This window comes from Vicia villosa, linkage group LG2 (genome assembly GCF_029867415.1).
Source record: "Vicia villosa cultivar HV-30 ecotype Madison, WI linkage group LG2, Vvil1.0, whole genome shotgun sequence".
NCBI lineage: Eukaryota > Viridiplantae > Streptophyta > Magnoliopsida > Fabales > Fabaceae > Vicia > Vicia villosa.
Window position 1 is genome coordinate 182,865,327 of NC_081181.1, and position 24,153 is coordinate 182,889,479.

The 24,153-nt window shown below is 35.5% G+C and overlaps 1 protein-coding gene across 1 annotated transcript; it reads left to right on the forward strand.

Moving 5' to 3' along the window:
- The first annotated feature begins 17,625 nt into the window (after positions 1-17,625).
- On the forward strand, positions 17,626-23,181 carry LOC131647608 (putative disease resistance protein At4g11170). The gene is made up of 4 exons (XM_058917482.1): positions 17,626-18,308; positions 19,461-20,568; positions 20,716-21,033; positions 21,299-23,181. The coding sequence occupies exons 1-4, from the start codon at positions 17,746-17,748 to the stop codon at positions 22,550-22,552; spliced, it is 3,243 nt and encodes a 1,080-aa protein (XP_058773465.1). The 5' UTR covers positions 17,626-17,745; the 3' UTR covers positions 22,553-23,181.
- The last annotated feature ends 972 nt before the right edge of the window (positions 23,182-24,153 follow it).

A 24,153-nucleotide genomic window follows, 5' to 3' on the forward strand; every position in this document is an offset into this window, starting at 1 on the left:
CAACATTGTGAAAAATAATGTACCTGCACTTGGATCCAAGTAATGTTGCTAGATTTAGTTCGGGATACCTGTGCGTCCCGTTGACTTCGGAACACTTGTATTGATCTAATTAACAAATATATAAAAGCATATGTTTAGATCAATCCCACAAATAAGTAAATATATATATAAATATACACGAATATATATTTAGAACGATCCCACTTACAAATCAACGATGTCCTTCATGGCCGGATAATTGGTCCATTCACCATTTACCGAATTCAGATAATACACGACTTCCCTTATAGGGTTGATAGCAAGCAGCAACCAGTGTGCTCTTGTTGTGGCGATAAAGCGGCAAGCAACAAAAGTTTTGGAAATATTCATCCGGGATTTATCGTGTCCACAGAGATTGGTGAGAAGAATTGCCGTTCGACTATCTCGCGTTCTAAGTTTCATGAATTGGGTGCGGAAAGGTAAATGCGGGAAAAGTAAATAAAAGCAGATAAACAATCTCAATAGTCTAAGAGAAAGAGTTATGGAATTGCATTTCGTTCTACCCGTCGAATACTTAAATCTGAAGATCTATCGCTCTACACTCACAATACGCGTCAACATCACCGGGCATCACTCGAGATGCCGCATCGGTGCCCATGTCTGCAACACCGACGAAAGCTCAACCGTACTATTCACATCAGCGATTTCTCCACCGACACAAACAACACGGAGGCATTAGACTCGATACCCACTAAGATTGTTAGTCCTGAATCCATGTCTGCAACCCAGAAACTAACAGCTTTCATTCCTAATCAAGATCTATGGTGTCCATGTCTGCAACAACACAAATCCAGAGCATTTAAGCAAAAAGATCAAGAACAACAACAATGAAGATTTGTAAAGCGAATATATAAACGATCCCAAGATCCACAAATATACATACAATAAGAGTAGAAATATACATACAACACCCACCATTGGAATGAAACAAAGGGAAGAGAGAAGATGAACCGGAAAGATCTCACCGGTACAATGAAATCGAGTCAGATCCATGATCAATCCACATGACGTCGCACCCAATGGTGTTTCCTAAGCCTCTAAACTACCAAAAAAGGATCAGAGCTCAACTTGTCAAGAAGAGGTGATAAAAAACCTAAAAAATCTGTTATTAACTATTTATACAAAACTGAGTTTCGCAGTGGGCGCGACGCGCCCTATTTCAGTGCGACGCGCCCTATATAAATTTACCAAACCGCCCTAGAGCGCGACGCGCCCTAATCCGGCGCGACGCGCCCTAATCCGGCGCGACGCGCCCTAATCCGGCGCGACGCGCCCTAACTTCTGCCAGCTTATGTTCTTCAAACTCAAAGAGGGCGCGACGCGCCCTACAGCGCGCGAAGCGCCCTGCACCAGAACAGCAGAATTATTTCCTCTTTGCTCTCGCAGCCGTGTCTTCGACACTTTATTCCTCCAGGCTCCGAAAACGCAAGAATACCTACAAAAATACAACAAAACTATCAAACGGTATAAAAGTATATGAAAATACAAGTATTCGTAAAGTAAACGTAATTACACAAAAACGGGGAATTATTCAAACGGTATTAATAAAAAGCATTGATAAGTGCCACTATTTACATACACAGAATAACTACAATTTGGCACTTAACAACTCTCCCCAACTAGAATCTGTTTATCCTCAAACAGGGCCAAACACTCAAATCGCAAAAGTAAAAATCCAAAGAATCAAGAATCAACAAAGTTTAGAAAAACGAAACAATTGTACGGTTCAAACAAAAATGTACGAACAAAGTAAACACTTACCACTATCCTACAACGACAACATGAAAATGAAACGATTCCTAAGTATAAAAATCATACAAAACATTCTAAACAAAAACAAGCTCAATCACGAATCACGTCAAGCAAAAACTCATCGGTAGATGAAAAACACAGAAAGGTGAGGACTTTGAACACTCATCCAACAATCTTGCAAATAATAGACAAAATTATGCGTTCATCTAAAAATAGTATTGAAAATGCAACGACACGAATCACAAGGGCTTTCAAGGTTGTAATGTGGCTCGGTTAACAAACAAGTGATAAGTCCTAAAGCTAATCGAAACAAAAACTTGCCTAAACCTAAGGGAGTAATTACTTCCACAAAGTTTCAAACAATACAATTTCAATCCAACTTTTCTCTTCATCACAAATTTCACACCAAACACAAAACTTATTAGCACACTCTTATTCAAAACTCTTTTTGTTCTTTTCTTTTTCAAGCTTTTCTCTTTTTTTCTTTCTTTTTCTTTTCTTTCTTTCTCACTTTTTTTTTTCTTTTTCTTTTTCTTTTCTTAACCTCACATCAATCACAACATAAAGAGGCAAACACCTTCTCCCCAACTTGAATTCAACCATAACATAAAGTGAATACTCCCTACTTTCTAAGGCAAGGTAAAAATCCAACTAAACATCATAGTTAAGGTCAAGAAAACAAAGATAATCAAAATCCATCAAAAAGGGTGAACTATGTCTCAAGTTCAAAAACAAAATGGACAATGACAAAAAGGCTCAAAGGGGGTACGAATGGTCACACACTCACAAGGTAAAATGACATTTGACTTATGGTAGTTGTGCTCAAAATCAAACAAGTGCCTTGATCACTTTCGTGCATTCACAAAATCGATACAGACGAAAGATTAAACATAATAATATCCAGTTAAAACAAGAACTGTCGGTCACTCACATATATACACAATGGAAAGCCACCTCACATTTATGGTAAAAAGGGGAAACTAATTGTGATTCAAGTCATGAGCAAGTTATGCAAAAAGAATGAATAGTATGAAAATTGTACAAATGAAAAGTCTCCTAAACATGCTATGCTATAGAAAGCGATAAACGAGTACCTTGCAACGTACAAATTCGATCAATCATTACCGCACAACCGGCTTGTTGAATCAATCAAAATCGAAGAATTACCAAATGCGACTCCAAGTAATCGGGCCAAAATTTGAGTCTAAACACAAACAAAAGAATTAAAAATAAATCGATAAAATACTATACTATAAAGCCTTGGTGTAAGTGGGAAAAAGGCGAGCCGAGTGACCCGTTAAAAAGAGGTCACTGGCCAAAAGCAACCCAGCGCGCGACGCACCCATGAGCGCGCGACACGCGCTACACCAGAAAAACCAGACCAGTCTAAAAAGACAGATTTTCCAGTGAGCCACCACTTAACACCTACACAACTCAATTACAGAAAAACAGAAAAATAAAACCGTTGGGGTGCCTCCCAACAAGCGCTCGTTTAACGTCGTTAGCTCGACGCCTTTATTGTTTCGCGAATGGTAAGAAACTTCCTCGCGGTACGCCAATGCTTTCGCCTCAAACGCAACCTAAAGAAAATGACCTGCCCAAACACTTAATCAAAACTATACGAAACTTAAAACATAAAACCATCGCAATGCGATTAATCTCAACCAATCCCCGGCAACGGCGCCATTTTGTTGTGGCGATAAAGCGGCAAGCAACAAAAGTTTTGGAAATATTCATCCGGGATTTATCGTGTCCACAGAGATTGGTGAGAAGAACTGCCGTTCGACTATCTCGCGTTCTAAGTTTCATGAATTGGGTGCGGAAAGGTAAATGCGGGAAAAGTAAATAAAAGCAGATAAACAATCTCAATAGTCTAAGAGAAAGAGTTATGGAATTGCATTTCGTTCTACCCGTCGAATACTTAAATCTGAAGATCTATCGCTCTACACTCACAATACGCGTCAACATCACCGGGCATCACTCGAGATGCCGCATCGGTGCCCATGTCTGCAACACCGACGAAAGCTCAACCGTACTATTCACATCAGCGATTTCTCCACCGACACAAACAACACGGAGGCATTAGACTCGATACCCACTAAGATTGTTAGTCCTGAATCCATGTCTGCAACCCAGAAACTAACAGCTTTCATTCCTAATCAAGATCTATGGTGTCCATGTCTGCAACAACACAAATCCAGAGCATTTAAGCAAAAAGATCAAGAACAACAATGAAGATTTGTAAAGCGAATATATAAACGATCCCAAGATCCACAAATATACATACAATAAGAGTAGAAATATACATACAACACCCACCATTGGAATGAAACAAAGGGAAGAGAGAAGATGAACCGGAAAGATCTCACCGGTACAATGAAATCGAGTCAGATCCATGATCAATCCACATGACGTCGCACCCAATGGTGTTTCCTAAGCCTCTAAACTACCAAAAAAGGATCAGAGCTCAACTTGTCAAGAAGAGGTGATAAAAAACCTAAAAAATCTGTTATTAACTATTTATACAAAACTGAGTTTCGCAGTGGGCGCGACGCGCCCTATTTCAGTGCGATGCGCCCTATATAAATTTACCAAACCGCCCTAGAGCGCGACGCGCCCTAATCCGGCGCGACGCGCCCTAACTTCTGCCAGCTTATGTTCTTCAAACTCAAAGAGGGCGCGACGCGCCCTACAGCGCGCGAAGCGCCCTGCACCAGAACAGCAGAATTATTTCCTCTTTGCTCTCGCAGCCGTGTCTTCGACACTTTATTCCTCCAGGCTCCGAAAACGCAAGAATACCTACAAAAAGACAACAAAACTATCAAACGGTATAAAAGTATATGAAAATACAAGTATTCGTAAAGTAAACGTAATTACACAAAAACGGGGAATTATTCAAACGGTATTAATAAAAAGCATTGATAAGTGCCACTATTTCCATACACAAAATAACTACAATTTGGCACTTAACAGCTCTATAAATAAAAACAATAGGTTATATAAAAATTTTGCTATACACAAAAGAAACAGAGATTAGATGAACAAAGAATGAGAAACTAACCCTACTGGTCGGGTATTATACGCCCAAAGATGCAGACATTCTGTATTGCCGGTGGACATGAATCTATCGACTAATCGCTGTCTAACTGATTCCGGTTCCGAAGCAATTGCCATTCCGCTGCAGTGGGCGGAGGACACGAAACAGAATCTGCTAGACAATGCAGTCCCGCGCAACACTCTGTCATACAACAACCTTAAATAAAAACATAATAAACATTAAATTATTTTCATTGAAATGTGTAAATAAATTATATTGTGGGACTAATTAAATAATATATCGGATGAGGGAATATTACCGGATGTATGAGTGCATGTTATTGACGCCTAGTTGATCATGCTTAAAAATCTCCTCCAAGTCATCAAGTGTAATAAGTGACTTGAATTCAATACCGAAGACACTCTCATCCATAACGATTTCACGTAAAGCACCATCCTTCAAATCGGACATATCAACCATTGTTGCGAGCGTCGACCGGTACCGAGGCACAAAAGCACCGCCTTTTTTTCCCGCTGGCTTCGGAGGACCAGTGGGTGGTACGATACGAACTTGCTGCGTCACTTGTTATGACTCTCGAGCGGATGCCTAAAAATCATATAAGTTAGGTAAAATATAAAATCATGCAGATTTAGATTCAGATTAATTATTAACACTTTAAATGTACCTCTTTTAGTGATGCAACGGACTCCTCCTCCTGTAAAATCCCTTTACCCTTAACTGTGGGTTTTATAGGAGCAGTCTAAAATTAAAATGTAAAAAATAATTAATAAACGGTTTAGAATTGACATTCGAAAACTAAATGATTCATAATCGTTTTCAATATACCTCATCACTAATGGTAATGAGCTCCGAGGGCCATGCAACAAATGATCCTATTGCATCTCGCAGCAATGTCGTCTCTGAGACCATGTCAGGTACCGGTAGCATCGCATCATGATCTACTACAACATCCACCGATACTTTCAGGTGTCCATCCGGGAGCGGTCTATGGTGAAGTAAATCTCCCAAAGTGTTGTGCACTTTTCCCTTGCCAACTAGTCGATAACTCGGTTCCGATAAGTATAGTTGGCAAGATGAAATGCCCTAAACCAATAGTAAATATAAAGTCATTATCATTAATAAAATAGAACAATTTAAAAGGAAAAAAAATTATAATTACCTCGGGAAATTTCCTTTGATAGTTGATACTAGCCTTATCACTAGTTTCTTTCACCGATGAAGTGTTGCATTTTTCTCTCATATACGCCTCTTTATCTCTTTGCAATTCAGAGACTTGTGCTTGCAATTCCGCCAACTTTTGCAACACTTCTTCATTTGAAGGATTTCTTCTCCTAGGACTCTTGTAAAAAGAGGTTGGAGTCACACCATGACCCTTACCCCTCACCCGACCGGGATACTCAGGAGCATCTAGTGCTCTACTAAGTACGCTCCCCTCACCGGTGGATGCCGATTGCGACAAGGTCTCCTGTAATTCATTTACATTAAAAAATCATTTATATATTAAAAAACATTTGATTTAATTAAAGACACAGTATTATACTTACACATTCAGTAAAAACTCTCTGAACTTCAGGATCGACAGCATGATCCTTGCCCACACGAGCTTCCCTCCACAACACATGTTCAGGAAGTGAGGTTTCCTCACTTTTAGTCTCCTCTAACTATGCATTGACACAAATGATAAAATCGTCAAATAAAACACATTTAGACAATTAATTAAAACGCATTTCTATTTACTTACAATTTTATCCTCCAAGCGTGCATATCCCAAACGCCCTTTTTTGTATGGATATGCGGGTTTGGATGCTCTCGCACTATTCTTGGCACTCCTTTTCCGAAAATCTTCATCTCTTTGCTCTACAAACTTAGCCCAATCTTCTTCACCAATGAAGATCTCATACTTTTTTGGCCGTCCCGGTGCCTCTTCAAGAAAGTTTCCATCTTTATCCTTAAGATAAGTGTTTGTCAAAAAAGCTTTCCACCCTCTATATCTTTTGCCGGCCAAACCAAGTATGTAGCGTCTACGATCATCTGGTATCTCAAAAGTCCTCTGCAAAAAAACATACTCATAGTGTGTTAGTATAAGTAATTTAAACAATTTATCGTCAAGATAATAACAACAATTAACCATATATGATATATACCTGAAGCTCGTCCCAAATCGCTTTTTTTTTCACATCCAAGTCTTCGCTTTTCAGATTCCATTTAGCTACGGAGACCGGAATATGCATACGAACAAGTGTACCAATATAACTTGTCAACTTTGCAGAATTAGGACCAATTGCTTGTTTATCAGAATTCCATTCCAATCGGTATACTAATCTTTGGTCTCTATGTCGAACGATTCCCTTCATGATAGTGATGCCTCGTGCAACTTCTTTTGCTTCAGTATCAGGTGGAGCATTTGTATCCGTGGCATCTCTTTCTTGAGCATCTCTTTCTTGTGAGTTTTCAGGTGGAGCATCTCTATCCGGAGCCATTTAACCTGTATCAAACAAACTAAAGCACATTAGTACACTATTAATAAGCTAACAATCTATACAAGTAAAATGGAAGTCAAACCATGCATGTACAAGTAAATCGGAAACGAAATCGGTACAAATCAAAATAAGCGTCAAAAAATAAAGTTGTCGGAATTGAACGAAATTTACATGGCTATGGTAAAACGTCCCCACGGACTCAAAAATAAAGTCGGTTTTCCGAAATTCAGTTCCTAAGCCCGACTTTTGATTACGGGCAGAAGCAAAACCGATAAAAAAACAGTCCCGAAATGAACATATAAGTGCATGAGCAGCTCCGGAATCGTCAAAATAGTATAGTTACATGTAAAGAAGTCGACAAACGGATACATGGTTCAAAAGTTATGTACAAAACGAGAATATGCACCAAAATTGAATAAGTACTATACTATTGATTAAAACAATCGGTACAAATTGAATAAAACAAATTAGTCGGAATATGTATACTATTACCTTTATCACTAACGTCTCTTTCTTTTCTTGGTAGGATTGTGTTCTACGCGTCTCTTAACAACGCGAACGGTTGGATTGATCCAAATACCCTCATTATGATCATTTCTAGTACAAGATTCATTCTCATTTTGATCGTTTCTTGTACAAGATTCAATGCCAACACCAATATCACCTTGATCTTCAATGTTTTCATCTACTATTTTGTTAGATAAAAGCACTATAGACCATTTCGTACTTGTCGGATCATTGACATAGAACACTTGTTTAGCTTGAGAGGCTAAAATGAAAGGCTCATCTTTGTACCCTACCCTATTGAGATCCACTTGCAAAAATCCTGACTTATCCATTCGTATGCCACTATTATTTTCAACCCACTTGCAACCAAATACAGGAATCTGAAACTTCGCGTAATCAAACACCAAAATGCGCTCGATAACCCCAAAATATGACAAATTAGCAAATTTCGGATTTAAGTCATTCGCACTGAGGAACTTACACAATGTTTTCTTCTCCTTTCTAGATAGAGTGTAAACAGCAGGTGGCAGATATGTTTGTCTTCCTTTCGTCACGGGTCTCAATTCAGTTCTCATCCCCATGTTTACCATGTCATTCCTTATGTTAACGCCATCCTTAGACTTTCCTGGTATATTGAGTAACGTACCTATAACGCTGTCAAATACATTTTTTTCAATATGCATAACATCCAGGAAATGTCTTACGTACAACGACTTCCAATATGGAAGTTCAAAAAAAATGGACTTCTTCTTCCACCCACCCTTGACAAGTGAATGTGCAAAAGGCTTGCCAAACTGAGTGCTCACATCTTTCACCTTTTCAAAAATTTGATCACCTGACAAAAAAGGCGGGGCTGTACCATGTTCGGCCTTTCCGTTGAATGCTTTTCTCCACCCACGGTAGTGATGATTAGAATTTAAGAATCTACGATGACCGAGAAAGACATTCTTCTGACAAAGATCCAATCGTGTCGTATCGGTTTCATCTTCACAAACGGGACACGCCTTTTGACCTTTATTGCTGTACCCGGATAGATTTCCGTATGCTGGAAAATCATTAATTGTTCCAAACAACATCGCCCTCAAGTTGAAACTTTCCTTCCTATACCCATCGTAAACCTCCACACCGTTGTCCCACAAAAACTTTAAATCTTCGATTAACGGTGCCAAGTATACGTCTATGTCATTCCCTGGTTGTTTAGACCCAGAAATTAGCATTGATAACATCATGTACTTACGCTTCATACATAGCCACGGAGGTAGGTTATAGATCATAAGAATCACAGGCCATGTGCTATGCGAGATACTTTGAATACCATGCGGGTTCATTCCATCAGTAGACAATGACAACCGAAGGTTTCTTGCTTCTTTTCCAAATTCAGGATAATCAGTATCAACTTTCATCCATTGTGGTGAGTCTGCCGGATGTCGCAACTTTCCATCAATAATTCTTTCATCTGCATGCCAAGTCAAGTGTCTTGAATCGGTCTCACTACGATACATGCGTCTAAATCTCGGAATTATAGGAAAATACCATAAGACTTTAGCAGGAGACAACTTTTTCTTATATCGAGGGGCACCACATTTAGGACACTCATTCAACGCTGCATACTCGTTTCGAAACAAAACGCAATCGTTTGGACATGCATGTATCTTATCATAGCTCATGCCAATAGAGGACAACATCTTTTTGGCTTCATACGTTCGATTGGGAAGAACATTATCCTTTGGTAGCATATCTTTCATAAGGGCTAATAACTCTGTGAAACTTTTATCCGACCATCCATTGTCCGCCTTTAAGTTGTACAACTTTAACACCGCAGACAATCTTGTGAATTTTGAACAACCATCATACAACGGTTTCTCTGCATCGCTTACCAACCTCTCAAACATTTTGGGACAATCCGCAAGATCTTCTTCAAGCGCTTCTGCAATCTCCTCGACTCGATCGCAATCGTATGTGTCTGTGCAATCGTCGTTTGAAGCATACTTCCTATTACAACTCGACCCAGCATTCCCGTTACTTTTCTCACCATGCATTGTCCAACATGTATAACTTCTATCAATTCCAAACCGTAGTAAATGGGATCCCAACTGTTTCCCGTCAACCTTATCCCCATAACAGCAACCCAAGCAAGGACACGGCATTCGAAGCGGGTCTTCGGAGTGCTTAACCGCAAACTCAACGAATTCCCATACCCCTTTCTCGTACTCTTTCGACAATCGGTTTGATCTCATCCATGTCTTATCCATGACTTAATTAAGCTAAACAAATGCTTCTTGGTTTCTCTATCAGGTACTAAGGAATTCTGTCAAGATAATAAATAGCTATCATCATAATAGAATACCTAATCAGAATACCCGATTTCTTAAAGAAGACATTACCTTATTTCAAGGTAATATAAGTCCACAAACCAAAAAATTGGTTGAGAGACACTAAATTGATATTAAATAGAACCATAAACAATAAACTATAAGCAGAAAATAACAAACTATAAGCAACAAGAAAGGGATAGTAACCTGAATTAGACTTGATGTGGGAGATGGTAGGTTTGAATCGGCGTTGTACAAGTAGAAACCAGAGACTTCAAAGTAACTGTAAAATTAAACACACACACAAGATGCAGTTAAATACAAATATTATAAAAGTGAAGGAAGTATATGCAAACGTAACTGTAGCATATTCAACTATTTGTTCAATACCATTATTAAGACCAAAAACTACCCTCTACAGAGGAATAAGAATATATTAGGATTCTAGTTCTACAAAACATTAGTTAGTGGTTGCATTTGTGAAAGCATTTATGAACTGCCTTCAAAATATATGGTTGTTGTGTCTCAATGTCTTCAAGTATTAATAAAAAGAGATAATACTAGTACTGCTAAGCCTCAAACTGAGACTTATCTATAATGAAACAGTGTGCAATTCTCATTAAAAAAACCCTATAAATAGTACCATAAAATATAATAGAAGTAGACAAATCTCACTTTCAATTTCAAAAAGTAAGAGTGGCTAAGCATAGATAGGATAAGGATGGCCACGGTTCAGTCAATAATATTTTATAAGAAGTTTAATTATCAAATACCACTAGGTGGAATAACTTAAACACGTACAGGAAGATGACTGACCAAAATTTATTAACTCAAATAAGTGCTTTTTATTTTATCAAATAAGTGATTTTTTAATAGTCACTAAATCACGAAAGTAATGAGAATTAACATATCTTTTCCATGCATGCATGCTTTGAATTAATAAGAATGTTATTCTATCGTTAATTTCAAAGGATACTATTAAATCTTAATAATCAATAAGATAGCACTCAAAATATCTTCACTAATTTGTCGGTGTCGTGTTGTATTTACACACAACATAACCTACAATCACTCAAATTATCTTCACTCTTTTATGAATATATTTCAACAAGAATCCAATTTCCAAACCAAATATAATCCGGGAATTTTCAAAAAAGAGTCATTAAAATGCAATCCTATCAATTACTATTTCTCTTCCCTAAATGCACCTGGACATGTTATAATATCATCAAGTGTAACAAGAAAATTAGTAAGTAAGCGTCCGGTTCATTCACCATAGATGCATGTTTCGGCATAACCGATCTGATTGTCATATTTCGGCATGATATCTCAACTTCACCACTCAATCGACACTAGTAAAAATAACTATAATGTTTCAGCTTAATTGAAAATGATTAAAACCTAAGCAGTATGAATAAGAAGTATGAAGAGAACACTAGAATACAGAATCCTCTCTCAGCATATTCAAAAACCTAAGCAGTATGAATAAGAAGCAGAAGAGAACACTAGAATACAGAATGATATGAACCAGATGATTCAATATGAATAAGAAGCAGAAGAGACAACATAGAAATTACCTAAAGGGATGCAGCAAACCAGAGGCGGAGGGAGAACGGAGAACGACACTGAAGCGGCGGAGACGGCACTGCACTGAAGCGGCGGAGACGGCTGAAGGTCGTGGCAGGTCGTGGCGGAGGATTGAAATTGATTTAGGGAAGAAATTGATTTAGGGATTCTGTGTTATGTCGCGAAGGAGAAAGATACTGAGAAGCGCTTCTGAAATTAATTGGGGCAAGTTTAATTTGTTTTATTTTAAAACACCTACGAGGGCGCTTCTGAAAAGCGCTTTAGAAGGGCCATCTATGCCAGCGCTTTCTCTTAAAAAGCGCTTTTGTAACCCCCCCCCTTTAAGAGCGCTTTCAAAAGCGCTTTCATATCCCCCACTATAAGACCCCTATAAGAGCGCTTTTGAAAAGCGCTGTCATACCCCCCCCCCCCCCCCCCCTTTAAGAGCGCTTTTAGAAAGCGCTTTCATAGCCCCCCCCTATAAGAGCGCTTTTGAAAAGCGCTTTCATTACCCCCCCCCTTTAAGAGCGCTTTTTTAGCGTGTTTTTTTATTTTGTTTTTAGTGCAACCTATAACAGCGCTTTTTACTAGAAGCGCTTTAGTAGGTGTGCTGCTAAAACTTAAATTTGGCGTAGTGATATATATATAAAGAGAGAGGATGTATAAGTATGAGCATTTTTAAAATGGGAGGTGACAAAAATAAGTATTTATCATTAAATTTATCAAGAAAGAGAAATTAATATATATGATAAATGAAACTAAGGCGTCAAATTTTAGTTTGACACAAAATCTCAACCATTATTAGTACTCGATCAATTGGTCATATGACTATTTTTTTTAAGAAAAAAATAAACTATATATATTTTTTTATTATTTTATTTTAATTATTATGATTGTTTTATCAATTCTTTTACCTGTTCAGATTTAATGTCAAATTAATCTTTGACCCTTTAGTGTCATTTAGTCTTGTGAGTAGAATACCTCTATAGTTTAAAAAGATATATAAGTATCGAACAATTCAAATTTATAAGCTATTTAATTGTGTTAATGAAATTCCTGAAGTGTTTAATTTATAACATCATATTTATCTATAAAATTTAGATTAATACGATATACAAATATAAAACATAAAATATTATGTTGTTCACTTACCTTTTTTACATCTTATATCAAATATAGAATAGACATTCCAAAACTGTCTCCAAAAGGGAACAAAACCTAAGAAGAAAAAGAGAAAACAATATGATGTAGATAATGGAATGGAAAAATTGCTCCTTAAGACTTGGTTAATTAGGTGTAGTTGGGGGGAAATGAAAAGCTTCATGGTGCTGGATACATTACTGCCAAGTGCCAACTAAAAGAAGTGAACTAAATCGTTAACATGGAAATAGCATATGGAGAAAGGACGTCACTCTAACATATTGTAGCTTAAAATGTTTGAAATTTTGTGGATATTATCGGAGAACAGATGATTAAGGGACAGTTTAATGTAATTTTGTTGCAAACGGAAGGAAAATATGGAGAAAAGACAAAAAAAAATGAAATATTGGAAGGTGAACAAGTGCATTCAAATATGTTAGAGAAGGCAATATTTGAATATAAGCAGAGTCAAAGTTAGTAGAGTCAAAGTTAGTTAAGTTCTTATGGAGTTGGCTCATACTCCACAAGATAATTGGTTCCACTAATTTTTTTTTTGACTGGGTTCCACTCATATTACTAACTGTTTACTCTGAAATTTTGTAAACAATCGCTAGTTTTTCAAAAACAAAAGTTGTTGGTTATTCGTATGATCGACTAAATTGATCCTAGGATATAGTCTGATTTTCGAGATTTTTTTATGTTCCTTTGGTACATATTTTTTTATTGTTTGTGGTTAATTTATGAGTAAACAAAATGCTTTCAAAGAAATTAAAATAGACGCACTCTGAAGCTATCGTCTAGACTTCAGCAGACTACTCCTGATTACTTGCGTATTACCCACGTGGAGGTAACATTCAAACAGAAAGGGTGAATAAATCGCAATCATTATAAAAAACACAAGTAATAGATATAGTAGTCATAGCATAAGGACAAAAATAACACGATATCATCTATGATGTCTATAGCTAATCAACAATCTCCAATTATCCACATCAATATTCCAACTCAAGAATCACATTAAGTACATCATTTAACTCAGTTATTATGCAATGCCACATTTAATGAGATGAAACATCAATAGACTCATGGATGTGGTACCAATTCATCATCATTGATGACATAGTCATCTTCCTCCAAAGATCCCCAGCACAGGATCGATTTCCACTTGGAACCAGAGCACAACATAACGCACTTAATTTGTACAATGGGATTAAGGCCAACACTGGACATCACATCAGTCCTAACATCATTGGGCATCTGCCCTTCCAACACTGGACAAAAGTCCTATAAATGCTATGAATGTATGACCCGCAACAACACACGATAGTAAAACGCATCATCATTCATCATACGATTTCTACCTCGTCTTATCCATCATCACATGCCTCATAATATGCAAATCATCATAACAAAGTCAAAACATCATAGAATCAGGATCGTCTCAAATAATTTGGAGGCCTTGTGCTTATTAAAAATAAATATTATGTATAAAAAAAGTACAAATTTATTTTATTTTTTATATTTAAATTGTAAATATTCTAGTTAATACATTAATAAGAGGTATATTTTAATCAATAATTTCAAAATAGAATTTACTAATTTTTTATGTTTATTTTAGAATTAAACTTTTCTAATCTCTTAAATCATAGTAGGCAATTAGTGAGGCTTAATGAATGATTAATATAACAATAGGTTTAAATTTTTTCATTATTCTATTAAATTTGTATCATTGAATTTTAATTAGATAAACAATTTTATAATTTAATAGATAAATAAAATTAAGAGATAATTAATAATTCGGAAATAAAAGTACAAACTAGTAAATTAACATTAAAAAAAAAAGGATAAATTAATTATTAAAAAGTAAATTTTATAAAATAAACAATCAAAAGAGAAAGACATTTTCTTTTTTGATAAACTAAATCTTAGTTAATTGAATTGAAGTATATTAAATATACTCCATTATTGTTTCAATTCCATACAGCTGTAAGCGTACCAAGTGTTTTGCTTTATGCTTTTTTTATAACAGTTGTACGTACACCGTGAAAAGAGAAATGGGTTAGAAAAATTTTAATAATAATATAATAATTATGTAAGTTAGGCAATTTTCTTTTATAATGATTAATTACAGGTTAATTATAAACAAATTGAGACCCTCGTTATATGGAGGTCCTGTGTAGTAGGCCAGACTGCACAGGCTCTCAGCCGGCCCTACATAGAACACAAGTCAACATCACTGCCTCCTCACACAACAATTTTAGAAACCAACACCATATGGTTCATTTTACTCTCCCGACATATAGATTATTTTATTAGCTACCTAATGCTTTGAACAACGCATCAAATGGAATTCGGAAACTCAAGTTATGTTCTTTTTAATTTTTCTGCATCTGGTGTCATTCGTCCGGCGAGTACCCTCGTTCGCCCGGCGACTCGAGACAGTAGAGTGCCATCTCCTCGCCCACTTTATTCGCCTGACGCCTTATGGGCGAGCCTCACTCGCCCGACGAGACCTTACTTCGCCCGACAAATCGTAGCAAACAAGGTTTTCTTGCTGCGATTCCTGCATATTCCGAACACAAATCTATTGCGACTTTTGCACATTATAAGTCTTAAAACGCCGATTTTACACTAGTTTTTATCATATAATACCAACCTAATGTGTTCTACTTCATAGGTATCATTCTATTACTAATTAGCACATCTAAATCCTCTACATTCTTCTCATCATCCCAATTCATCATAAACCCAAAAAGTCAAAACTAATCCCACATTTATCATTCATTTAGGCCAATTATAATAACAAGGATAAACTCCCCTTACCTTAGATTGAAGCTCGGTATCAAAACCCTCTTCGCGTTCTATAAAGTCTTCTAGTTTCTCCCAAGCTCTAGCTCATCTCTCTTTCACGGCCTCCAAAATTCTATGATCAAATGAAAAGTCTTTTTCCTTCTTTTCTCTTTTTGTTCCACTTAGCCCTGTTGAATTTACCAACTTGCCCTTATTATCTCTACCTCAATATTATGCTATTTATTTAATTAAAATACGTCCAACTATTATTCTAATTATTTCTAAAACCCTCTTAATTCTCAATAATTCTCACAACACCTATGCATCACCCAACTTCATCGGAACATCTCTTAAATCAACAAAACATCATATAATCATTGTTAAATCATCACAACATCGCAAAGACTCACATAATCATAAAAAATTAATCAAATAACTATATAAATAATTAATCTAGATTTTCAGGGTGTTACAGGTTCCACTGGGCATGTCAATTTGGTTACCGTGAAAATTGGCAAATAAGCACTAGTCCTCCAAAATATTGATCTTTTGGTTATTCACTGGATCAACTAGATAGATCCTAGGACATATTTTTTTTTCAAATTTAAACTTTGTTCTAGATAATGAAGAACACTTCGATCACGTTCATGTTCTTACTGGAATGTTTGTTTTGATCTATGTAATCCTTTAAAGTAGTGATATAAACTTGTAAAGAGAAACAAAGTAAATACAATTGAAAGTAAATAGCAAGAATGTAAATTATGAAAATGATAAGTTATATAAAACTGCAAAAAGATAATATAGTGTTTACACGTACATTCCCAGAAGATTCTTTTTTCAACATGCGATTTTCTACACAAATGAACACACGAATCCTAACGCTAAGACTCCTATATATACTAATTCGAAATAACCGCTTTCAACGGCCTTTCGATCAGAGCACGCCACGTTTTACTCGACATGTCTTCCTTTCTCCCTAAAGCTCCACGCGTCCTTTAGTAAAACGGATAAGGATAAAAGGTAGTTACGTCTTCGTTCAAAATTCAACTGTCCTATCGAACACTCCTCTTCGTCGAACCAATATTAAAAGTTAGAAAATATTTCTCAGTGCACGTCCAACACCTTCCCCTATAAGAAGCGACTTCGACAGACTTTTAGCAAATATGCCAATTTGTCGAAAACTTCTAATATCTTTAAAAGATATTTCCTTTCCTTCATTAATAATATGGTGTCGAAAAAATCCAGCTAACAGATACATCTAAGGAACATGTGGTTCATTGTAAGTAGCATCTAGACTTCAAATATCAACATGATCTTGTTAAGGTTATTTTTGTTGATATATTTTGACAAAATTTGAGTATCTATGAAGAAATAGGCGCCGATAAATTTTTTGACAGACCGTCAAAAAGGGAGATCAACATTTAGGCCAATATGTATTTTGGTGTATGTTTGAGTAAGAAGGAAACTTGCATGTGTGGACTTGATTAGGATTTCAATACTAGTGAGACTAGGGACTGGAGGTATTATCATGGGAAAGACAACCCTCAAAGTCATTTCAAGTAAAATGGTTAAAAATGTGAATTTGTGTTTCAATAATCAACACACTTTCATACCATTTATTTTTGACACTTTTGATTTCTTAACACTAAAGACCGTGAATCTTTTAAAAAAAAATTCAAATACTCATGTATAACAACATTGTGTCTCCTAAAATAATGAATATCAATTAATTTTAAATATATTTTACACAATATTTTAAGTATAAGTTTCAAATTTAGTACATTTAATTTTATGAGTTTTTTATTGGCAATTTGCACTAGTAAGATAATATTTTAGGAACACACCCACGAAAGAGTAGTTAAATTTTCGTTAGTCAAAGAATTAGTAATATTCAAATCCGACCTTTGTCTCGTTACATATATCATATCCATATATATACACGACCAATACCAGTCATCTAACAGGAAAAATCATTCGAGGAAATTTATGTAAGCAATAATGTGGTTATTTAATTTTCATTAGATTTCTTTATAATTCTCTCTTTGACTATCTTTTGTTGTGGCTATCTTATGTAGATTTTAGAGACAAAGGAAGATCCACAATGCACGTCACTAGTGTATTTTTTGTTTGTCTCTTATTCATGTTGGCATCGAAGGGCGAAACAACAAACACAAATTCTTCAGATCAATTAGTATTCCAACATTTTCATGCAGCTCAAATTCACAAACACAATGTCTTTCTTAGTTTTCGTGGTCTAGATATTCGTGATGGTTTTCTTGCCCATTTGATTGAAGCTTTGTCTCAAAAGAACATAACTTTCTTCGTAGACGATAAGATTATAAAAGGAGATGAAATAGCAGAGTCACTTGTTGAAGCAATTGAAACATCATCGATTTCTTTGGTGATATTCTCTGAAAACTATGCTTCTTCATCGTGGTGTTTGGATGAGATAGTCAAAATTGTTGAATGTAGAGAGGAAAAGGGACAGGTTTTATTGCCTGTTTTCTATAAAGTGGACCCCACAATTGTGAGGCATCAAAATGGAACCTATGTAATTGAATTTGCTGAACACGAGAAAAAATACAGTTCGAGCAGGGTGCAACGGTGGAGATCTGCTTTGAAGAAATCATCGGCTATCAGTGGGTTTCATTCATCAAATTATGTGTAAGTTTTGTTTCCCTCCATCAAATTTATCGTATACTCCTTCCGTTTTTTTATCAGTCAAATCATTAGTTTTATAAAATATTTAAAATATTGCAAATATGAAATTTATTTATTTAGTGGTAATTTTAGTAATAATAGTTAAAAGTTGTTGTTGTCTCAATGGTTGTCACAATAGTAAATGGCGATGTTCAAAGTGTTAATCGAAAGTGGTAAGAGTGGTTGTCGGTGATAGTTGATAGTTGTGGTCATTGGTCGTCATAGTGATAGTTTCAGGTGGCTCGAGAAATAGTATGAGTCGTTTTAGTAAGTGGTCATACTTTTTGGTGGATTGAGTGTTGGTTAAGATGGAAGTTAGGGTTTTAAAAAACCGTTGTGATTGCGTCACATAAAGATTTTCACGATTTCGATCGGCACAGGTGTCGCAACACTGATGGCGGTCGTTGTGTTGTGAATTAACCACAATTTATTCTTCACTATAGAAAACGGTAATAACGATATCGACATCTGCCAAAACCGTTTTATCGCGGCCGTTTTCGCGGTCGCGGACCGTTTTTTAAAACCCTAGTGAAAGTCAGTGGAGGACTCGTGATGAAGTTAGAGATCAGTGGTGGATAGAATGGTTGACATGGTCAGAGTGATGGTCAAAATGGTTTCTTTATATATCTTTATGACTTTATCTATCTATATATATATATATAAGGGGTTTGCTAACGTAGATCCACTCGTTTTTATGAAGATCTATTTTATTAAGCACTAACTACAAACAGTTAAATGCATTTTAAGGTGCATGCTTCTAAAACGCACATTCATAAAAATAAGTGGGTGTATTTTAGCAAACCCCACAGGAATTCGCTAAAATACAACCACTTAATTTTATGAAGGTGTGTTTTACCAAACTTTAACTAAAAAAATAGTGAAATACACGTTAAGGTGCGTGTTGTTAAAATAGACCTTCATAAAATCAAGTGGGTCTACGGTAACAAATCTCTGTATTATATCTAATGATAATTGTATAAGTTTCTTTAAATAATGATTTTTTTTTACCGATATGACCAAATATGTCTTGATGATACGCCATAAATGATAAAATTAAAGATATTCAAATAAATATACTTAAATATAATATATTTGCCTCCTTCTTTTATTTCATAGAAATGAGGCAGAGCTTATTAAAGAAATAGTTAAAAATGTGTTGAAGAGGTTGGATCATGTACGTCAATTTAGTTCAAAACAACTTGTTGGAGTTGGAAAACAAATTTCACGAGTGGAATCATTGTTAGAAGAAGATTCACAAAATGTTCGTGTTATTGGAATATGGGGGGTGCATGGTATAGGTAAAACAACTATTGCACATGTGATATATGACAGGCTCTATTCTGAGTATGATGGTTCTTACTTCAAGGCTGAGGTAAGAAAAGAATGGGGAACACATGGAGATGTGTACTTAAAGAAAGATCTTCTTTCTAATGTATTAGGGAAAAAGGATTTGAAAATTGATACACAATATGGATTGCCCTATTTTGTTGAGAGGAGGCTTCGTCGTATGAAGGTTCTTATTGTTCTTGATGATGTCAATGATCCACATCAACTAGAAACTTTAATTGGAAACCTTGATTTGTATGGTAAAGGTAGTAAAATCATCATAACAACCGATGACAAGCAAGTACTTACCAAGATGGTTGCTGCTAAGGATATATATTATGTTAAGCCATTAGACACTAATGACTCTCTAAGTCTTTTCAGTTTGCATGCCTTTGAACAAAATCAAACATATGAAATGGAGTACTATGAGTTGTCTAAGATGATTGTCAAGTATGCCAATGGAATTCCACTTGTTCTTAAAATTTTGGGTCAACATCTTCATGGACAAGATAAAAGTATATGGAAGAAAAAACTAAAGACGCTTAAAAAAGCTCCAATTAAATACGTTCATGATATTATCAAATTGAATTACAATGATCTAGATCGTCATGAGCAGATGATATTTTTAGACATTGCATGTTTTTTTGATGGACTGCATCTCAAAGTTGATGACCTAAATCTGTTGTTAAATGATGGTGGTTATTCAATAGGTTTTGAGCTAGAAAAACTGAAAAATAAAGACCTTATAACTATTTCTCCAGATGATGTTGTATCTATGCACAATATTATACAAGAATCAGCTTGGCAAATTGTTCGCGAAGAATCCAATTATGATGTTGGACATCAAAGTCACCTACTTGATCCTTCTGACATTTATGAAGTACTTGAAAATAACAAGGTATCTTAATAGCATATCCATTGCATGAATCTTAAACTTCTATAACAATAGTAATACATTAGAGAGTTATGATTATTTAAACTTTTTTGTAGGCAAAATATACTTACAATGAAGTTTGAGAATGTTCTACTAATTTGTTTGCTGCAGGGGACTAACGCGATTAGAAGCATATCTACCGAATTATCAATAATTGATGATCTGAAGATAAATCCCAAAGTGTTTTCCAAGATGAACAGACTACAATATCTGGATATTAAAAGTAAAGGATACAATTTTTACGTGTTTCTTCAATTTCCATTGAACTTGTATCTTCCTCAAGGGCTTGAATCTTTGCCAAACGACCTCAAATATCTTCGTTGGTCATATTACCCTCTGGAGTCTTTACCTTTTAAGTTTACTGCGGAGAAACTTGTTGTGTTGAACTTGCAGTATAGCCAAGTGAGAAAACTTTGGCATGAAGAGAAGGTAATGAAAAAACTTAGTCCATTCTTATACTGAAAGCTAAAACATGTTTATATGGTTAAATATGATTGAATGTTTTTGATAAACTATTTTATACATACAGATAAGAATCAAAAGAAAAGTACTATATTTACCGTATCAAGAAATATTAAATTTTTTTATATAGTATTAATTAGAGAGAAAAGTGATATATTTCTTGCAGGGTATATGTTTATAATACCACTTTTAATTAGATATCAATGGTGATATATGTTTGTAACTATTGCAGGATGTTATGAATTTAAAGGATCTAATATTGAGTTCATCTTTAAACCTTGTGGAGCTTCCAGACTTGTCAAAGGCTAAAAATCTTGCAACTATCGATCTTCGAGCGTGTGTACGGTTGACTAGTATACATCCATCAGTGTTTTCTCTCAACAAGCTTGAGAAATTGGATCTAAGTGAATGTTTTTCCCTCACAAACCTCAAAAGCAACATCCATTCAAGTTCCATCCGTTATCTGTCCCTTGCTGGTTGTACTGCACTAGAGGAGTTCTCAGTAACCTCAAAGGAAATGGTAATTTTAAATTTAGAATTCACAGGTATTAGAAAGCTACCATCATCAATTGGACTACAAAAGAAACTTGAAAAGTTGATTCTTTCACACACTTACATTGAGAACTTGCCTAAGAGTATCAAGCATCTTTCAATGCTGAGACATCTAGAATTACAAAATTGTTCGAACCTTCAAAGTCTACCAAGGCTTCCGTCATCATTGATAACTCTAGATGTCAGTGGTTGTGTAACATTGGAGGATGTAACTTTCCCTTCAATTTCTCTTCAAATGTCAAAGGAAAACAAGACAAGGGTTGCCTTTTGGAATTGCCTGAAACTGGATCAACATTCTCTTAAAGAAATAGAATTGAATGCACAGATTAACATGATAAAACTTGCACACAAGCAAATATCTACATCTGGTGATGAACACGATTATGATGCTCAAGGCACATACGTGTATCCTGGAAGCAGTGTTCCAAAATGGATGATATATAGGACAAAAAGTGATTCCATGATTGTTGATCTCTCTTTTGTGAATCATTCCTCAGATCAATTGGCCTTTATTTTTTGCTTCATTATTCCACAAATCAAATCACGGGGTTCCATTTTGAGATTTAATATTAGTGTTGACAGCGAAGATGAAAATATTCAACTATACTTTGATAGACCTAGTCTTGGAATTAAATCAGATCATGTGTATCTAACGTATGACCAAGGTTTGTCTCGGTATCTAAATAGTCGGCTGAAAAATCATTCAAATTTCAAAATTAAGGTTACAATGGAATCAGGAACACCGATATCAGGGTATATGGTAGAAATGTTGTTGAGAGGAGTAGGGGTCAGCCCATTAAATAGCTCACAATATCTCAATTTCATCCAACACATGGAAATTATTACTGAAGGTCCAATTTATTTACAGAGTAGGGTGGTTCATATACTTTTCACAATTTGCATAGGATTAGTTATAGGTTTTTTATGCTACTAAAATGTTTCTAAATTGAATGTTGCAGTATTACTATGCTTTTATATTCAAATAATAGTATTTAGTATTTTATTTTGGTAGTCAAAGTTTGAACCTTGAATATATAATAAATTATATATCTGCTGCCGAGGCATTTCTCAATAGCAGTCGCGAAATTAAATTATATATCCATAAATTCATAATGATATATTACACTTTTGAATTTCATATATGTAAGTATCGATCCAAATGCTGAAACTGGGAAGAACTTGTTCTACTATTTTGTTAGTTTGGAGAAAGAGATCCAAGAAAATATGAAGTCTATGGCTGAATGGGGGACCTGGTTGATCAAACTTTGAAGGATTTGTCTACGAACATGGTTTTCTACTTTTGGTTTCTATATATATGTCACTCTACATCAAATTTTTATTAATTCTTCAGCTGCCTCTTGTATGAATGAGGCACATATAATAGGCGTCACTAATTGACCGAATGGATTGATAATCATATGCAATATTTTAATTTCGAACATGTTTTTATCCTTTTTAGAATGTTCTATTCATGTTTGATCTTGACATTTTTGTCTTGACCATGAGATTATCTTTACTAAAAAGACTTCATTCAAAAAACTTTCTTTTAATCTGAACTAAATTAAACTGGTAGTAATAAAATCGATTAAACCAAGGTTGAATCAATTAAAACATGTTACATGGATCTTGCCAATTTGATCTCATCTTAGGTTGTATAACAGTGAAAATTTGTCGGTTTCTACATCAATTTGATCTCATCTTTTATTTAGAGAATTACTTTGTACATTCATAGAGGGTGAAAAACACTCCTGAAAATCCCAAAATATATTTCGAAAATGCATTTTCGAAGACACCCATAATCAAATTTTTAATGATTTGGAGATGAATCTCCGAAGGCACCAATAATCAGATTTTAAATGATTTCAGATATGCATATCCGAATTCAGCAAGAAGCTGTTTCGGAGATGCATATCTGAAATATGATCTGATATGAGTGAGTCATTTATTTTCAAAACAACAACATAGTAGAAATAAAATTAAAACCTCCTACTAATCGATAAAATGTAACGGAAATAAAAAATACCCAAAGTAGTTTAAAAAATCAATACTATAATATGCAAGTAGTTGTTCGGATAAGTGCACAATGTAAAAATATTACAACACCGTATAAAAAGTCATGAATAAAACATAAATAGGCTTCTACTACTGAGTATGCCTAATGCGAACTCCTTACGACCTTTTCTGCCTCCTATACCCCACCTCACTAGACGCCTCACCGATCATCCTCTGCACTATGGCAACCGCCCTACTCAATGATCCCTTTCTTCAATGCCTCATGTCCTATCGAGTGTATCCGCTGACAGATCGGCAAGAGATCAGTGGCATGGTCATCCTCGACATGCTGGTTCTCCAAGAGCTCTTCATGTGCTGGCCTAGGTGGACGCCCAGGAGCATCGGGTGTCATAATAGAATGTGACACCTGATAGACCCATGTCACATATCCATCTACACAATGCCAACTCTGGGTGGCCCGCATACGCTGATACTCCTCTGAGACTAGATGATGCGCCAAATCCTCTAAGATAGCAGTGAGCT

What these genes read in the sequence shown, in the direction of transcription:
- LOC131647608 (XM_058917482.1), top strand. Translation starts at nt 17,746, where the DNA reads ATGCACGTCACTAGTGTATTTTTTGTTTGTCTCTTATTCATGTTGGCA. An exon ending in TTTCATTCATCAAATTATGT is followed by an intron (nt 18,309 to 19,460) that starts GTAAGTTTTGTT and finishes TTTATTTCATAG; the next exon opens with AAATGAGGCAGAGCTTATTA. An exon ending in AACTTTGGCATGAAGAGAAG is followed by an intron (nt 21,034 to 21,298) that starts GTAATGAAAAAA and finishes TAACTATTGCAG; the next exon opens with GATGTTATGAATTTAAAGGA.